The 19,458-nt window shown below is 42.9% G+C and overlaps 1 protein-coding gene across 1 annotated transcript in view; it reads right to left on the bottom strand.

Moving 5' to 3' along the window:
- VWF (von Willebrand factor) overlaps nt 1-19,458 on the bottom strand; it is a 304,519-nt gene that overhangs the window by 207,055 nt on the left and 78,006 nt on the right. The window contains exons 12-16 of the mRNA XM_088478900.1: nt 17,785-17,923; nt 11,700-11,800; nt 5,278-5,473; nt 3,642-3,857; nt 2,020-2,260 (exon numbers count right to left, since the gene is read on the bottom strand). Coding sequence (XP_088335026.1) covers nt 2,020-2,260; nt 3,642-3,857; nt 5,278-5,473; nt 11,700-11,800; nt 17,785-17,923 — 893 coding nt within the window. The remainder of the gene's footprint in view (nt 1-2,019; nt 2,261-3,641; nt 3,858-5,277; nt 5,474-11,699; nt 11,801-17,784; nt 17,924-19,458) is intronic.

Here is a 19,458-nt window from a genome sequence, read left to right as displayed (position 1 = left end):
TTAGGGCGCGGTAGCCGGCATTCTCTGACAAGGCCTGTATTCAATTAGAAGTGAAAAGCCGAGGTCCGATGGAAAAGTATCGCCGATTGTGACTTTTCACCAGGCGGAAACTTGTCTCCGTATTCAATTGCAAACACTTTTCGCATATGCGAAAACGCAATGCAATGTAATAGGAGAAAAATTGTTAATTTTGATGTGCGAAGGTGGGGAAACCACGCAGCACCCTTGTGACAGCCCCCCAAAGGATGACTGCATCAAAAAAACTAAAAATAAGTGAGGAACACCCCAAAAAAGCACTTTGAAAATGGGGGCAAAAAAATGCAAAATGGGGGTACAAACTTAAAAACTAGTGAAATATACTTTTGGGGGGCCTGCAAGTATGGGTGAGGTGTTTTTTTGTTTGCAGGTGTTTGCTTCAGGTACGTTTTTTATGTTTTTTTAAACTTTACTTTAGCGACTTTAAACCATGCTTGCACCCATTCTCAAGTACCCCAAATTTGACAGGACTATTTATTTTCACAAAAAAAAATGCTTAATGCTATTCTTCACCACTTGTGCAAAGACACTAATTAGAAGAAATTGGCACACCTTAAGTACCCCCAAATAGCTTTATTAGGGCTATTCGGGGGCATGTGCATTGATCCCCAATGTTAGTGCATCTTTTAGGGGGTGTCAGGCTGATTTCCCCAATTCTGACAGCACTTTTTCGCCTGGTTTGCATTTGCCGGGTTGCGTTTTCGCGTCTTTTGTAATTGAATACAGCGAATAGCGGGGGCGCGCTTGAAAAGTTTATGCAGCCAAAGCACGCGATGCTGGCGAAAAGTACAGCATGCGAAAAAGTATCGCGGGTTGAATACGGCCCTTAAGTGGCTTTAGTTGGACTTAACAGCTCAGTCAATTGAATAACTTCAGGAACTCCTTCCCGGGGCTATTCAACATCGTGCTGAGTTGAATCGCTCCCATGTTTGCAAATGATCTTATCATTTAGGTCAGTGGTTCCCGAACTTTTTTGAATTATGGCACCCTACAGTATCAGTGTTGTTTTCATGGCACCCCTAAGTGTAAGTTTGTTATTGAGAAATTCAGAAAAAAATGCAGTAAAGTAATAAAGTGAAGTAAATTGTGCTGACCTGTCATCATTGGGTTCAGTTATGTGGTGGTGGACAGGTTTGCGCTCCTGTTTGCCCACATATTTACATTACATTGACCATAAATAATTTGATTTGGTGCTGGACCACCAACCTGAGGCACCCCTGCAAGTGTCCTGAGGCACCCCAGGGTGCCACGGCGCACAGTTTGGGAACCACTGATTTAGGGACTTTAGGCTATATAATATTTGTGATTGGCATGTCCTGATATAGACATGCGCATTGCGAGAGGGGGAACGTGCCTGGGGTTTCCATCCCATTTTTACCCGCCAAGGGCTCCCGCACTGCTCGGGACATAGTGAAAGGGTGAACTGCAGAGAAGTTGGAGTAAGTGAAAGGGGATTTGGGTGAGGGAAGACCCCTCGACCAGAGAAAAGCCGGGTCCAGTATGCTCTATTAAAAATTATAAAGGTTAGATATGAATTTAGTCCTGATCCATACCGCCACCAAGCCCACAGTCGCAACAAAGATGTAACTCTGCTACTGCAATAAGCGAGGGGCACTAGAATTTAGGTGTAACATACATAACACATAAGTGGTACACCTCACCAACACGAACTGCAGGTTGCCATTTTGTGAGTGAGCCAATGTTCATGAGAATGCAATGCAGACTCAGAATTAACTAAGAACCAGACACATCACTGTGGAATGGGACACAGAGTACCTTAGAGATGTTACTGTTCCACCAGTGATTTCATAGGTTGCATTTTCACTTATGTCAGCAGCTCTGGGTGAGTTGATAAGCCACATTCTCATGAATATTCGGTAAACAAAATGGCTGCCTATACTGTGTATTGATCTCTGACACCTAAATTCAGTTTTTATACTTCATGTAGATATATTACATTTGGGTTTTTAGTTATTAACGTACCACATGGAGTGGTGATTTGAAAACACATCATCAGGTTGGAATAACTCTCCGTCATAATAGCATGAACACTCCGACTTGGGTACACATTCCCCGAATTCATTACTGTACAATCCAGGGGGGCAGTAGCACCCTTCCATACAGAATTCTCTGCAGTTGTTGTCAGGATGGGACAATGACCGACAGGTTTGGTTGCAGGGACTTCGGCACTGTTGGTAAATCTTTCCTTCAGAACATGTGATTGCTGTGAAAAATATAACACTGATATTATATAGATATTAAACGTAGATGCTGTGAATAAATGTAATTCAGTATATCCTATAAAATATATGCTCATGGTTGGAGAGTAGTAATGTCACCCCTGTAAAATAACTAGGGACTTGGACTTGTAACATCCATGAGCACAGAGTGGGCAGTCCTGTTTAGGCAGGATGAGAGCACTTAATAATAATATGCACTGTACAGATTGGGGCTGCCTATATCTGTGCACACAGTATGCTACAAATGTGGTGTTAAAGACTTTAAGAAACATTTTCTTCTTCATTAATAGCTTTTAATTATATTACCAGTTACACTACTGTAGCCAAAGTCATACTTGTTTCCCTGGCACTAAATGCTTAGGGGTTTTTGTATATTACGGGGGTCTATTCAAGAAGATGTGCTGTACAGATTTGCTACTTTTCACTATAGATCGCATCAGTTTGAAAAGTGACTCTGGGGAAGGGTAAAATAAAAGTTATGGATAACAAAAAAACATAGGCAACACCTGGGCCAAAGCTAGTAGCCTTATATTTCAGAGTGAAGGGTACATATTCCTATTATAATACTCAAATGCAGCGGCGTAACTAGGTATTTGAAGGCCCCATAGCAAAAGTTTGTAAGAGCCCCTATGTGCCACTCAATGATAAAAAAAAATGTCTAGAAAACATGCCACTCTGACAAAGAAGATGGGCCCCCCTCAGCACTGGGCACCAGATCTTCTGCACCCCTTGCACCTATGGTAGTTACGACCATGCTCAAATGTATGAATAGATGTAAAATATCTGGTAAATATATATCCTCGTAGCTGGTCAGTACTGATGACATCACTAATATTTTGAGGCTAGTGATGTCACTTGGGATCACATGCAGAGATTTGTGTACATGTGTATGTCAGCTTTGGTTTTCGCTGCCTCCTAATCTCTTTCCCTTGCCTCTTCCTTCCAGTAGTTCATTTCAGTCCTTACAGATTATTATTTTTCTTCCAAATGTGAATCTAGAACTGCAGTAACTGGTAAAAAAAAATCCAAATAAGTTCTGTAAAGCTGCAGTTTTGAATCATACAGCAGGTGGCGCTCACAAATATTTTTTTTAAATGAACAGTAATTAGCATTTTTAAGTACCTATGTATTACAGTAGTAAAGTATACCAGGCTATAACATCTCATATGCAAAGGAAATATAAATCCTGAAAACATATAACTTTCTTTCTTTGGCGACATTCTCTAAATTGTAATGTAACAAGCATACAATTTGAAATTGTGTTAAACATCATCCCTTGATGTAAATGTCACTGGGGAAGTGCTGATATGTCTGAATAAGATAATAGAGATATGATAAAACCACAGACATCTATAGGTCACTTACCGCAAAATTCAGGTGTTCTCCAATCCATGAGAATGCCTTTCCTGGAACAGGCAGCAGTGTAGGTTGCAAAAGCAGAACACAGACATTCCTTCCCGTTGGAGCAGGCACAGACATCGTAGCGGCAATTCTTCAGATATGGGAGGGGGTTGACTTCGTAATGACATGGCCGGAATACGTTGTCCATGAGACCTAAGCAGACTTCGTCTGCGTATCTGGCTAAAGAGTGAATGGTAAATAGTTATATTATGTCATGTATTATGATCATATAACCAGGATTTTCATGTTTCATGTTCATCTTGTGCCACATTCCAGTTTTTGCGGCTAACCCCATAAAAATATTGGGCCTGATTCTGAATCGCTCACAAAGTGACTGCGCAAATCCGGGAGGCCGCTGTAGCCAGATCTAGTACCATATGCTAATGCGGCTATTTTTCATGCTGCGCCACCCACTGTGTTTTGGTACGCAGTCGTAACCATCATCACTAGTATCAGCACCTCCACTCACCCCATGCTGGGTGCAAGAGAGCCACTTGTAACAGGCGCATCTGAGAATAACGCGGGACTCTGGCTTCACGCCCACAAAACTCCCATGACACCCCCACAAAATGGTATCTTGCGTGCGTCTGCAAAGTGGCCGCTTGGTTGACACCCAGAAACGCCCATTTCACAGACGCAGAGCATCGGCTGCGGCCATGGCCTATGTTGAGGTGTGTATACATGGCACTGCGCAAATAATTGCCTCATGCGTTCTCTTTTTGGCTTGCATGCCACTCAGAATCAGGCTCACTGATATTTATGGACATCCATTTACTACATGTGGCACTCTTATGAGTTTGAGTTTATTACATTGGTCATAATGAAAAGGTGCATACTCTTATGAAGTATGTGTGGAAGGCTGAGAAAGCGTTCCTTTAAAACAGAGATGGGAAACCTCAGGCCCAGGGGCCGTATAAGGCCCCCGGAATCATTTGGTCTGGCCCTCAGAGCTTTCTTCTGCTAGACTCACCTGGCTACCATGGTGCCTAGAATGACACCCCGCAGCCAGAATCTATACAGCAGTGCCGCCTGGAGCATCCTTAGGACGCTTCAGATGGTCACACCGCTGCCCTTACAGCTCCGGGCATTGCTGTAATCACCGGTGATTGTGGCCCCGCCCCTGTGCACCGTCACTCGGAGGGGGCGTGGCCTACACCAGCCTGTGAATACTGTTATATATATCAAAATGGCCCTTGGCAGAAAAAAAGTTCCCAACCCCTGCTTTAAAAAATCTCAACCACTTCTAAGGATGTGCAAAACAAAAACAAGAGATTTTGTGGATGGAACGTTGCTCTGAGGCACCGATAAATAGGGAAAGTCTCAAAAATTACATATACTACCCTATTTCAATCTTTTGTTTTCTCAAGTGGATGCACATTTATCTGCAGAGCCCATACTCTGGAAGGGATTTCCTTATTTTCCCCGGATTTCCCAGCTACATTCCCCTCCCACACCACCCTTCCGCAGACACCATCCACTTGGCCTGCTAATACATGCACTGCCCTGTAGAACTAGGTACGTGACTTCACAAGACAGGCTTAGCACTGCCAGTCTGCAGGTTTACAGTTCCGCAAATGACTCTTAAACCTCAACTCATTACCTCGTTTGGGGTTCAAGCTACATGGATCGGTGTCTTGCTTGACCAGATCTACACAGTCTCCATCAAGTTTCCAAGAATTTCCAAAGTCTTCAACGCTGGCCTCAACAAGCCCGGAAGTTGAGAGGAAGTCATCTCCTTTATTTCCGTTGTAATTCCCACAAAGACCACTAGTGGCATCTGAGTAGATTGGTGACAACTGGAATTGGAGACATCAATGTGGTAGGTTAAGAAACCCAACATAAAATTGCTGACTAAAAAATAAATGATTGTATAGAGGAAGATACCTCCGCGGATACTGCTCTGACTACCAAAGACATGATGGCTATTGACACTAAGACTATCCAGTCAGAAATGAGATTGGTGCTCTCAGAATTTAAAACTGAATTAGCAGACCTTGGTTCCCGTACGGACGCCCTGGAACAGAAGATGGACGAAGTCTGTCAATACCAGAGCGTAGTGGAACAGGAACTTGCTGACCTTCATTCGGAGTTTGATATGTATAAAGATCATTTGGAGGTCCTAGAGAACCGATATTGACGGAATAATATCCGATACCTTCCTGGGTTCTTAGAGGGACTTTTTCTTAACTTGCTACCTGATATATCCAAAGACATGCTCCACTTGGATAGAGCTCATAGGGCGTTACGACCGAAACCCCCACCAAACCAACCACCGAGGGATGTTATCCTAAGATTCCACTATTATAAAACAAAAGACCGGATCATGCAATCTGCCAGAGGCTCTGCTACAATTTCCTATTTGGGATCCCAACTCCAGATATTCCAAGACCTAGCTCCATCTACTATCAAGAAATGCCGGGACCTTGTCAATATCACCAAAACTTTGAGAAATCATTCAATTAGATATAAACGGGGTCTCCCCTTTCAAATCACAAGAAACGGGGGCACATATATTGTTAAAACCCCCACACAAGGCTAGGAGCTTCTAAAGACTTTTGGTCTTAATGATGATCTACCTGAACCCATCCGTAGACTGATTGCCTCATCACAGCAAAGACCTTCAGCCCCATCCCCGGAGTGGTCTCAGGCCTAACTGATGTTATTCACTTAATATTGACATTGTGCCAATTTGACTTCAGTGCTTTCTAAATGTTATTTTTTCCTTAGGTGAAGTCACCGTTTTCTAACTTGGGAACACCCCTGGTCATTCATCTTTCCCAAATTATAATGTCCATATGTTACTGATAATGTTAAGATGTTATAGTTCACCTGTTATGTTAGTTATATACTTACTTATGTGGCTCAGATTCTGATATTTGGTTTTAATATACATTGCTCTTGAAATATTCCGCACTCTAAACCATTTTTATTTCAGGTACAGCCACCACCTCCTAGGATGGAACGTTAATGTTTACCCATTTTTTCAAATTTATATTGATTTCACATTTATAATTATGTTTTTACTGTTATTTTTGCTCACAACGTCTATAGTAATTTTCTTTTGTCTGCTACTCCTATCATATGCTCTGGCCAAGTGGTCACAGCTTTTGTACTCCCCTAGTATACATGTACTATTTATCTTTAGTTCATATACTCCTAATTTTCGCCTTATGCCATGACACCCAACAAAGGGAAGGTATTTGTAATGCCTTCTCTTTCCTTTCTAGGCCTGTCCTTTGTGTTGGTCAAAGTTTTTTCTTTTCTACTACTTTTCTTTTCTTTCTCCCCCTAAATTGTCCTTTTATTTTTCCCTGATCTCCAACCAATGATTATGTCAACTTATGTAGTTATTTAGACACATCCCCCAGGAAGTTAAAGGTTCTCACGCTAAATGTCAACGGGTTAAACTCCCCCACTAAAAGGGCCATGGCCATCCAGTATTTCCACGACGCAAGCCTGATGTTATTTTCTTGCAAGAGATGCACCTTAAAACCCCTCACCCATCTCTAGCAAGCAAACAATAATCACAGGTCTACTATTCGAACATGTCAGCTAAGCGTAGATGTTCAGCAATCATGCTACAATGGGGCCTCCCTATCACTATAGACAAAGTGTTATCTGATGACCAGGGTTGGTACATTATCATAGCAGGGACCTATAGTCGCGCACCGATTATTTTAGCTTCGGTATATGCCCCGGCCATGCAGCAGGGATCCCTATTCACTTCTGTCTTCAATCATATCTCTCAGCTTCACGGGGCCTCATCATTATAGGGGGGGACCTTAATACCATTTCAGATCATAAACTAGATAGATCTCGCCCCATCTCATTTTGCTCCACCCAATCTAAACTCTCCAAACGACTTCATTCCCATATGTCACTTAATGACCTTTATGATGCATGGAGAACTTTATTCCCCTCAGCTAGAGGTTATACACACTATTCCCCACCACATGATATTCATACATGCATTGATTATTTTTTAATTGATTGGGCTTCCACACAAAGGCTCTTGGGAGCATAGACTTTACCTATTCCATGGTCAGATCACCTTGCTATCGAGATGGAGCTTTTGGTTCCAAGCCCGACGCCCCCGACCCAATACTGGCGCTTAAATGAATCTTTGCTATTGAAACAGACTCATATTAAAGAAATTACATCTGCCGTAAAAGATTTTTATGCCACTAATTCCGCTCCAGATATCTCTCCTTCAATACTTTGGGAGGCTCATAACTCCACACTGTGAGGTCTTTTCATCAGCCTTACCTCTGCTCAGAGAAAGGCGGAACTCATGCGCATAAATGAAATGGAATCTTCATTATCTTCTCTTATGCTGCTCCACCAACGCTCTCCCAAAAAACGCACATACCTTAAAATTCTATCAGTCAAGGGTCAGCTTTCTCAGATCATTTCTAAAAAAGCGGCGAATACCCTATTGTGGACACGCCAGAGATTTTATGAGAAATCTAATAAAGCAGACACATTACTAGCCCACCAATTAAGAGCCAAGCGCACTCGCAACAGGATCATCTCTTTGAGAGATTCGAATGGTTCTCTAATTCATGATCCCCAAGTCATGGCTAATCTATATCAAGAATACTACTCATCTTTATACAACCTTCCACCTGTTGAAATAAATACCTCCCACACATGTGATAGAATACACCAATATTTAGAGTCCTGCCAATTACCTACTGAAACACATGTTGCCTCCCTTAATGCCCCTATCACCGAAGAGGATATTATAGCAGCCATAAAACAACTGCGTAGGTCAGCTGTCCCAGGTCCAGATGGAGTTTCCGCTCTTTACTATAGAAAATTCACAGATCCCCTACTCCCTATGCTTAAGTCACTCTTTAATTCTCTGTTAGAGGGTAAATCGCTCAATTCGGCCACCACCAGGGCTAATATAGTTGTCATTCCTTAGCCTGATCGTTACTCCCTGGAGTTGAAAATCTATTGACCAATCTCACTTGTGAATGTGGATTTGAAGCTATTGGCTAAGATATTAGCTAATAGGTTAGCTCCAATCTTACCCCACTTGGTCCATTCGAATCAAGTGGGCTTTATCCCCAACAGACAGGCCTCGGACAATATGAGACGCTTGATCGATCTAATACAAATCGCACAAGCAGATCAGACCCGACTCTGGTGGTGGCTCTTGATGCTGAGAAATCCTACGACAGAGTAGCTTGGCCCTTTATTCAGCAAACTTTGCTTAACATGGGGTTTTCGGGTGCGTTCTATAACGGATTATTTTCATTATACTATAATCCATCAGCTTCCATTTTAGTTAATGGTCTATCCTTCGACTCTTTTTCCATCTACAATGGCACCTGTCAGGGATGCCCCCTATCTCCTCTTATATTTGAGTTAGTGATGGAACCCCTAGCCTCAAAGATTAGAGTGAGTACGAACATCTCTGGTATCCGGGTTGGGAACTCTGACCACAAGATCGCTCTATACGCTGATGACGTGATATTAACTTTAACTGATCCCCATCCCTCTCTCCCAAACCTTTTTTTCGAAATAGACAAGTATAGCACATTCTCTAACTATAAAATGAACACAGACAAGATGGAAATTTTAGACCTACAAATCCCCCCCGATGACCTTCGTATTTTACAATCCACATTCCCTGTCCGCTGGCAAACGGATGGGCTAAAATATTTAGGTGTTTATCTAACTAAGACATTTTCCACCTTATATGCAGCCAATTTTCCCAGACTATTCGCCTCCATTAAGTCAGACCTTCACATGTGCAATAGGTCTTTAATCTCTTGGATAGGTCATATGACCTCAATCAAATTGAACATACTACCTCGACTCTACATATCCCAATCAAAATACTGAAAAATATACAAGTGGAGATCACACATTTAAATTGGGGTGGGAGACGACCCAGAGTAAAAATGGGCTTACTACAAAAGCCACGCAGTGATGGAGGGCTGGGTACTCCTGATCTAATAAAATATTATCGGGCAACCCAACTGGCCTCGTGTGTTCTCTGGCACGCCCCGCTTGACCAGAGAGTTTGGATGTCCATCGAAGCCGGAGCACTATCTGTCTATTCCCCTTATTCCTTCCTCTGGTGCCCTGCTCTATCGTGATCACCCAAGCTCACCATCCTATCCACTGTTCGCTTTACGATCTTGGTTTGGAACCAATGTTCCCATCTATATAATATACGTTCCTTTAACCCCCCCTATTGGTTCCTCTATGGAACAACCCTGAATTTGACCCGGGTATGCAACATAAACTTTATCGTCAATGGACTAAATCCAATATTCTATTCTTATTTGATTTAGCTCCCTTGCGGCTTTCCCGGATTTCGCTGAATTGCAAACCCAATTCTCCCTACCCAACAATATTTTTTTTCCAATTCCTTCAATTACGTCACTTCTGTCACTCCCAGACGCAAACCTCCCCAACAGCTGATAAACAACACTAGAATCACTCTGCTTAAATCCTCATTCTACTAAGGGTCTTATCTCTACAATTTATCAAACGTCAATTCAGCATAATCAACCCCTAAAAGAAGCCCATGAGGAGGCCTGGGAGAGAGAGGTGAGAGAGACACTAACCCCTGAGGAGTATTCAGACATAAGAACTGAGATTGCCAAAAGCTCTATCTCAGTCCGTATACAGGAAAACTCCTATAAAGTTTACTATAGATGGTATCTGGTCCCTATTCGACTACACTCTATATACCCCTCCTCCTCTAAATTCTGATGGAGGTATTGTAGCCAAGTGGGAACCATGCTGCATATCTGGTGATCCTGTCCTAGCATCCAAAAGTATTGGTTGGACATACATAAATTGATTAAGGATGTAGTAGACATACAAGTTCCAAACACTCTTTTATACACCCTCCTCTCTCGTCCTATTCTGAACACCACACGAGCCGAACTGAAATTAATTAAACATATATTGAACGCAGCCAAATGTACGATCACCTCCCACTGGATGTCTACCTCCCCCCCTTCTGTACTAGCAACCATTAACGCTGTGTGGTTTACATACAAAATGGAACAAATTTCCTCTGTCCTACAGGATACTCCGAATCACCTTATTAAAATATGGTCCCCGTGGACTGCTTACTTCTCAGCTGATCCCCCCCTGACAACGATTTAATTTCTTTCTTGGATATAATCCATTTGAGTGAATTAGCTCAGCAACTGACTGGCATCTCCCTCCCCCACTCCCCACTACCCTACATTTCTTATTCTTCTTTTTTCTTGCATTCAATTTTTTATATTATTCTATGTATGTATTTAAAATATATTCCTTATTGTGATATATAGTGTAATATGTCTGCTGATTTCAATGTTATTGTAACTCACACTGTTTTTTTTCCTCTGTGTTTACGTTATTTTATTTTTTATGTTACCTATGGTAATATTTTATATTTAAATGGAATATGAAAAACTTTTCTCAATAAAAACACTTTAAAAAAAAAATAAAAAAAATAAATGATTGTTTGGAGCAGACATCTAACTATAAAGAAATATGAATATTTGGCATTATATGGAGTTTAGCTGTGATCTGGTCCATAGATTGTGCTGGTACTTTCCCCTCATTGTTATACTGTATTTGCACCCTCTTATCTACGTATAGTAGAGTCACCTCCTGTCTGTGTAACATAAACCATGTGTTCTTTTTTAATAATGCAGATCAGAAACTTTCGGTGTCCTCGACCAGAGGTTCCTAAACGCGGCCTCAAGGCTCCCCAACAGGTCACATTTTAGAGATATCCATGGTTGAGCACAGGTGGTTAAATCAAATTGACTTAGGTACTAATTAAGTCACCTGTGGTCAGGCATGGATATCCTTAAAACCTGGACTGTTAGGGTGTCCTGAGGACTGAGTTTGGGAACCTCTGTCCTAGACATTCCTTAGATGAACATACTGTTTGTCATGCCACAGAAAAGTACATAACATAAGGTCTACATGGAGAGATTTCCAGTAACCTTGGATCAGATATATCTGTTGGCAGTAGTACTGTAAAAACTGTTTAATCACCTTTATCATCAGTTTTCCATGACCATCCCAATCAATCTGCAAGTCCTCCCGGTACGAGAGTTGCACTGCCGATAGCGGTGTTGTCTGGATGCGAAGGGAACCTGTTGAAAGGTCAAGTAGAGCAAATGTTTGCTTGACTCTCAAGTGTCACATAAAACGTCCAGCTATTACATCCAACCATCTCTCAGACATAGCTGACAGAGAACAGCAGATCTTATCCATACTTGTAACCTCTCAGGTAAATTAGTTTATACACCAGGCACTCTTTGATGATAATTAAGCCTAATGCAGTTATATAGACTCCATAGTGTACCGGTCATCCGGCTAAAGTATTTAATGAGCCATGGTCTCTGCATCCACAAATTCTTACTCAAAGCTGCCCTGGGGCTTTCATTTTTTTTTTTGAGTGGACAGGTGTTCTCACTTAGAAACATGGATGCTCCACAGATTTGGGGATTTTAACTGGCCAAGTACTGTAGGTTTAGATCTGGTCACATATCACTGAACTCCTGGATATCTTCCAATGTAGACACATACATACAGTAGTTGGCCAAACTCATACATAGATGTGCCTAATTGGCAATTAGGTTGAACAGATGGATTACATATTTTCCATTACTGTGGTGTGTCAGTGGCCATCCACTATTAGCGGTAGCAGTCACCGGCCTACAGGTTTAGATCACACTCATACAAGATGTTATACTATAGAGACTCACGAATGGATCAATCTGGAACCAATTTGGCATTAATGGTCCAAACTGGCTGACAAAATGGCTACAAGTTGTTGTCTTGTAGACCACCGCTCCCCACTTCCATAACCTCATAGTGCCCCCGTAATAATTAGAAATGTGCAGGCTCAGATTAGTCAAAATTTTCCCGCCAAATTTGGATTTTCCCGCAAAAAAATCGGGCCTCAGAAAGAGGCAAAACGTCATCTTTCATCTAATAGTTAACATTACAGGTTGAGTCTCCCATATCCAAATATTCCAAAACACGGAACATTCCGAAATACGGATTTTTTTTGGCATGACTGAGATAATGAAACCCTTGATTTTTGATGGTTCAATGTACACAAACTTTGTCTAAGGCACAAATTATTAAAAATATTGTATAAAATTACCGTCAGGCTGCGTGTATAAGGTGTATATGAAACAGAAATGAATTTCATGTATGTACACAAACTTTGTTTGAGCCACAAAATTATTGAAAGTATTGTATAAAATTACCTGCAAGCTGTGTGTATAAGGTGTATACAATACATAAATGCATTCTGTATATATATTTGGGTCCTATTCCCTAGATATCTCATTTTGGAATGCAATTATTCCAAAATACGGAATATTCCGTTATCCAAAATACCCCTGTTCCCAAGCATTTTGGATATGGGAGACTCAACCTGTACTGCCTCACAGCACTGAGGTCATGTATTTGTCATGGGTTTGATGCCCACAATGGCCCTACCTGTGTGGATTTTGTATATTCTTCCTGTGCTTGCGTGGGTTTCCTCCAGGTACTCCGGTTTCCTCCCACACTCCAAAAATATACTAGTAGGTTAATTGTCTCCAAACAAAATTTACCCTAGTGTGTATGTGTGTGAGCATGTGGTAGGGAACATAGACTGTAAGCTCCACTGGGGCAGGGACGATTGTGAATGGCCAAATATTCTCTGTAAAGCGCTGCGGAATATGTGTGCGCTATATAAATAACTGGTAATAATAATAATAATCTTTCATGGACAAACATCATCTTTCCTCGACAAAAGTCCATGAAAGATGATGCTTGTCTATGAAAGATGACGTTTGCCTCTTTCTGAGACCCAATATTTGCGGGAAAAATAGGAATTTGGCGGAAAAATCCAAACTAATCCGCGCCTGCACTAGTAATAATAATATGTCTTGTCACTCAACTAGGATGACAAAGCTATATATCACAGTAAACATGAAGATGGAAGAATGTACCACTAGTGTAGACTATTAAGAGGTCAAAAATCAACCATAAATAGACAAGCCCCATGCTGGTACCTACAGTAATGACATCACGCATTTCTGGCGGGGGCCACCGGCACCCAAAACTACTGCAGTGCTCGTAGCATCTTTAAGACATTCCATGCAGCTGTGATTATGGCAGGGTGTCTGCCTGTAGTGTCCAGTGGACACATTAGGCAGCACTGCTGCAGCAATACTTGCTGCAGGGCACCGTTACAGGTACCGTGCAGCCATAAGCGGGGGCCATGGGGTGGCGATGGTGCCGCAAATAGAGCCATGTGCTCTGTGCGGCAGCACCAGTCTCACACCCCTAGTCACGGCCCTGATAGCAGCAGTGGTGGCATTAGCGTACAACTTTGATCAGGCCCATGGTGATAACACTTACACTCCTAATGAACATTACAAGGAGCTCATCAGTGACAGCACTGGGGTCGGTTTCATCACTCTGGTGATGTGCCGAGCACTAACTGGAGATGCCGCGCTGCCCCCAGAGTCTCTCCCTGTACTGCCAGCTCCTCCTCAATGACTGGGAGCCAGGAGCTGCACTCCGATGTTAGTGTGCAGCATCCGGCTCCCTGTCACTGAGGAGCTGCTGGCATTTTTGTGTCACCCCCTCAAAGGGTGAAACCTGGTACTGTCTGCACACCCCCCTAGTGTTGCCACTGGAGCTCATTAACATTGCAATTTAAAAGCATACATATACATTTACATAAATATTAATTAAATGTGTGTATTAAATAATACATGGTGGAGAGAATATGCTGTTCAATAAAATGTAAGTATTTTAATAATGGATTTTTGACAATATATATATTTATATACAAGTACAGTAAATGCAAACCATCTCTAAGGGGTATATTTACTAAAGTGCGGGTATTTAGAAGTGGAGATGTTGCCCATGGCAACCAATTTTCTTGAAGATAATAGCTAGGATCGATTGGTTGCTATGGGCAACATCTCCACTTCTAAAAACCTGCACTTTAGAAATCTGCAATCTGGAGGCTAAAATCTCAGTCTTAACAGAGAAGTGCCAGAGGTTTCCTAAGGATAAATTCTTTCGCCAACTTCGCTCAAGTAGAGCCCAACTGAACCAACTTCTCTCATCAAAGGCGTCCCGTACTCTCAAATGGCTGCAACAAAGATTCTACGAGCGTGGAGATAAGGCAGATAGAATCTTAGCGCGTAAGCTCCAAACTAAGTGCACCAAAAATAGGATCCTAAAAATTCTAGACCCTACTGGTTCCCCTCAATATGATCCCAAATCTATTGCTAATATCTTTAAGGACTTTTACTCTTCGCTTTATTCTATTCAAAATCATGAGCTCTCCCCCTCCTCTCTTTCTGCTGCCACTTCTACATATCTTACTTCATGTAGATTGCCTTGTTTATCTGCGTCACAGGTATCTGCTCTCAATGAAGACTTCACATATGAAGAACTGGAGCTGGTGGTGAAGTCCATGAAGTCCTCCTCTGCCCCTGGCCCGGACGGATTTACTGCAGCTTTGTACAAGAGATTCCTTCCTTCCCTCTCTCCTCTGTTGTTGAACCTTTATAATTCTGTTCTGTCGGGTCGGATGTTTGACGAGGCCACCACCAGGACTGAGATAGTGGTTATTCATAAGGAAGGTAGAGACCCCGACTCGTTCGCTAGCTACAGACCAATATCCATTCTTAATGTTGACCTGAAAATCTTTGCTAAGCTCCTGGCTTCTCGCCTCGCCTGTGTTATTCCCTCCTTGGTCCACCGTGATCAGGTGGGGTTTATGCCCGGCCGGCAGGCCTTTGACAACACCCGGAAGGTCATTGACCTTATTAATTTTGCTAACACGAGGTCGCTCTCTGCCCTGGTGGTGGCCTTAGATGCTGAGAAGGCCTTTGACAGGGTTGATTGGACCTTCTTGAAATCCACTCTTCATGCTTTTGGTTTCAGAGGGAATTTTATAAATGGTGTCGCCTCTTTATATTTTAATCCATCTGCTTCGGTCCTGGCCAACGGTTTTGCTTCTTCTCCTTTCAATATCTTAAATGGCACCCGTCAGGGTTGTCCTCTGTCGCCGCTCCTCTTTGCCCTGATCATGGAGCCCCTAGCAGCAAGCATTCGCAACAATCCGACAATCACGGGCATTTCAGTTGACCAGTCTCACCATAAAGTGGCTCTTTATGCGGACGATGTCCTTCTCACCTTGACCCACCCCATCTCTTCTCTCCCTGTGGTCTTTGAAGAAATCCAATCCTATGGTCGCCTGTCAAATTTTAAAATAAATCAGGATAAAACGGAAGTCTTACCTATACTCTTGGACCCCATGACTATCTCTCGTTTGCGTAGCTCCTATTCCTTTCGATGGTGTTCCTGATCTATAAAATATCTTGGTGTCCACCTCACCAACACTTACGACAAATTATTTGCTGCCAACTTCCCTCCACTCTTAGAGAGGATTCGTCGAGATCTGAACACCTGGGGAGCTCATTTTATTTCTTGGACTGGACGAGTTAACGCCATCAAAATGAATGTGCTTCCAAGATTTCTGAACCTGTTTCAGACGCTCCCAGTCAGAGTCCCCTCGATCTTTTTAGCTACCTTGCAGCGGATGGTCTCCAGGTTGTCTGGTCGGGACGTAAACCTAGAGTCCGCTTTCGTATTTTATGTTACCGTGGTGGAGAGGGGGGTTTGGGGCTACCAAACTTCCACAAATACTATCTAGCTGTCCACTTAGGGCATTTGCCTTGACTCAGAATCGCTCCGCTATGACTCCACTATGGAATAATGGGGATTTTGTTCCTGGATTGGATCCTAAATCTTTCTCCCCTTGGACGACAAAGGATATTAAATTCTTGAGAGATATTGCTCCTGTTTGCCCGTTTCCTGAGTTCTCCAATCTGCAAGATAGGTTAGGAATACCTACAAGATACTTCTTTCAATATCTCCAATTGCGTCATCTTTTTACCACGGTAATTGGCTCAGGGTCTCATCCATCTTATTCTCTTTTGGAGTCCCTCTGCTTACTCCGTTCCGGCTCTAAAGGGCTTATTTCCACTTTCTATAACCTTCTCCTAGGTCAAAACCGGCCCTTAAAGGAGCCGCACGAACTGGCCTGGGAAAGAGACATGGGCGTTCCTTTGGATCCTAAAGAATGGATCAAAATTCGTGAGCTGACGGCGAAGTCTTCCATTTGTGTCAGAATCAAGGAAAACGCATATAAGAGAATGTATAGGTGGTATCTGGTCCCTACACGGATTCGGGCCATCTTTCCTCAGTCCTCAGATAGGTGCTGGAGGGAATGTGGAGGTGAGGGGTCTCTGGCTCACATTTGGTGGCACTGCCCTAAAATTAAAGGCTATTGGGAGAAAGTACATAGGTTGATTCTGCAGGTCACGAGTATCTCCATTCCCCCGTGCTTATCCTTCTCCCTTCTCCCGCGTCCTATCAATAGCTGTGATAAACTCACCCAATCTCTTATTAGACATATTCTCAATGCTGCTAATTGTGCGATTGCATCTTCTTGGAAAAAACTGGACCCTCCGTCCTTAGCTGCTCTGCAGAGCTCTGTTTGGCATACATATAATCTTGAATATATCACTTGCCAAATTCATGAAAATGTTGCTAAGTTTACGGAGACGTGGGCTCCTTGGTTAGCCTATCAGGAGATGCATACTTAGCTTAGAATGACCTCTTGGAAGGGACTCCACATGCCAACTCTTCCCCTCCTGCCACTTTCCTTCCCTATTTTTCCTTACTAACACTTCATTGTTTTCCCCTATCTTTGTTCCCCTCCGCCTCTCTCTCCCTCTTCTCTTTTCTGATAGTGATATCTCTTACCACATTTAAAAACATTAGGGGTTTGTTTCGATTTATAACTGCGTAGCTTGACTGTGTTCGTGTTATCTCTCATATGGCTTGGAATATTATGCCTTTTTGTGTCCTTTGACCCTCCTATGCCATTTTTTCTTTCTTTCTATGCAATTGTATTCTGTTTATTGTACCCTCAAAAATCCAATAAACCCTTTTTCAAAAAAAAAAAAAACCTGCACTTTAATAAATACACCCCTAAATGTAATAATACAATATCATGCAATTTAATAGTATGATGATATGTAATTACCTTGCAGCAATGGAAGGAGGATGTCTTGTCCATCCATTGAGACTCCACCACCATGCTTCAGTTTAATGGTTGTATTATGCATGTCCAGGAGACGGACATAGGCTGATCTGGTGCATACAGCATCCGGGTCATCTGCACACTAAATACACACAACACCATTAGCCTGATAGTGAGAAAATGATGCAGATAATCTGGTATTAGAAGTTCACTGTACTACTGTAATTGAACCTGAGTGCCATAGTAAATTCAGAAAGTATCAAATACTGTATTTACTGAATTTGTGAACTACAATCAACAATGAACTGTAATCAAATCAACTGTGTGACTTTTCTTGTTGAGGACCTTCCCTCCCAATGTCATATATAAATGAAGATCAACTTATGCAAATGGAAGTTCTTTAAGTCAGTGCCTCTCCCACTGTGGTTTTAGAGCACAACCTGGTCTTATGAAGAGCCAGGACATCTACACGGAATACATACGAATTACCACTGGACACAAGTCCGGCAGTTCAAATCCCGACAGCGGCAGGCTGACGCAGCTGGAAATCCCGATCGTCCCCAGGTAAGTGTCAACTAACCTAACCTAACCCCCCTAACCCTAACCCTCCTTAGGAGTGCCTAACCCTAACCTTCCCCCAAGTGCCTAACCGTAATCCCCCCTCTAAGTGCCTAAACCTAACCCCCCCTTCGCCGCCGCCCAAACCTAAGTCCCCCGGGGGGGTGCCTAACCCTAAGTCCCCCCCGGGGGTGCCTAACCCTAACCCTCCCTCCCCCAGCCTAACCCTAACCTCCCATGGGGATGCCTAAGCCCTAAACCTAACCCCACCCGCGCGGCTGCCCACAGCGGCGCCCGGCATCACTTTGATCCGGATGACGGGCGCCGGTCTCCCGGCGTCGGTAAAATGACAGGTGTCTAGAATTAGATGCCTGTCATTTAACCCTCGCCGGGATAAAGCAGTTGGGAAGCCGGCTATCGGTCTTACGTCCGCCGGCTTCCCGACTGCATACCATCTACACCTACTAACAGCCTGCTTCAGCCTTGTTTGGTGTCTTCAGCGCAGCATAAATTATTCAGGGCAGCATATGAGATGCTATAGACACAGACTCATTAAAGCAGTGGGAGGAGTTAGGGAAATTCACATTCCTAATAAGGGCAATAAGCCAACTCTATACGTTCTGAGCAGTGTCGGACTGAGGCATGAAGAGCCCACCAGGAAAAATGCAGCGGCAGGGATCCATATCAGCCAAGTAATTGTTCCACTAATAAAGTAACAATGTATTATTTAAGGAACCTGACCCATAAGCGAGGAGGATGGTTTCTCTCAGGCATTGTGTCCCACCATGGATTTTCCCTGTCCACCTATGGGTCTGTCTGTCCCTGGTTCTGAGTCATAAAGAGCTGGTATGTAAGGGCCCTGTCCCTAAAGACCTAGGGTGAGTGGTATGGTTCCAACTCTCCTTGAACACATCTTATTAGGAAAACCAAAGTTTTGGGGCAGAGTTAAGGGACCTATCTGTAGACTTGTGGTCAAGGGTAGTCTGAAGAGCTTTGCCACCATGGGTTTGTGGATGTTAGTCTTTTTGGATGTTGGAGTCTTTCTCCTTTTAGGGAAGATGCAAATGATTGCACCCACTTTGCGTGTACAGAACGGAATGCAGATATTCACACGTGTGC

Source organism: Taudactylus pleione, unplaced genomic scaffold (assembly GCF_031769625.1).
Source record: "Taudactylus pleione unplaced genomic scaffold, aTauple2 ptg000225l, whole genome shotgun sequence".
In the NCBI taxonomy this organism is placed as follows: Eukaryota; Metazoa; Chordata; class Amphibia; order Anura; family Myobatrachidae; genus Taudactylus; species Taudactylus pleione.
Note: the sequence above shows the minus strand (reverse complement) of the source record. Positions and strands in the feature narration are given on the sequence as shown.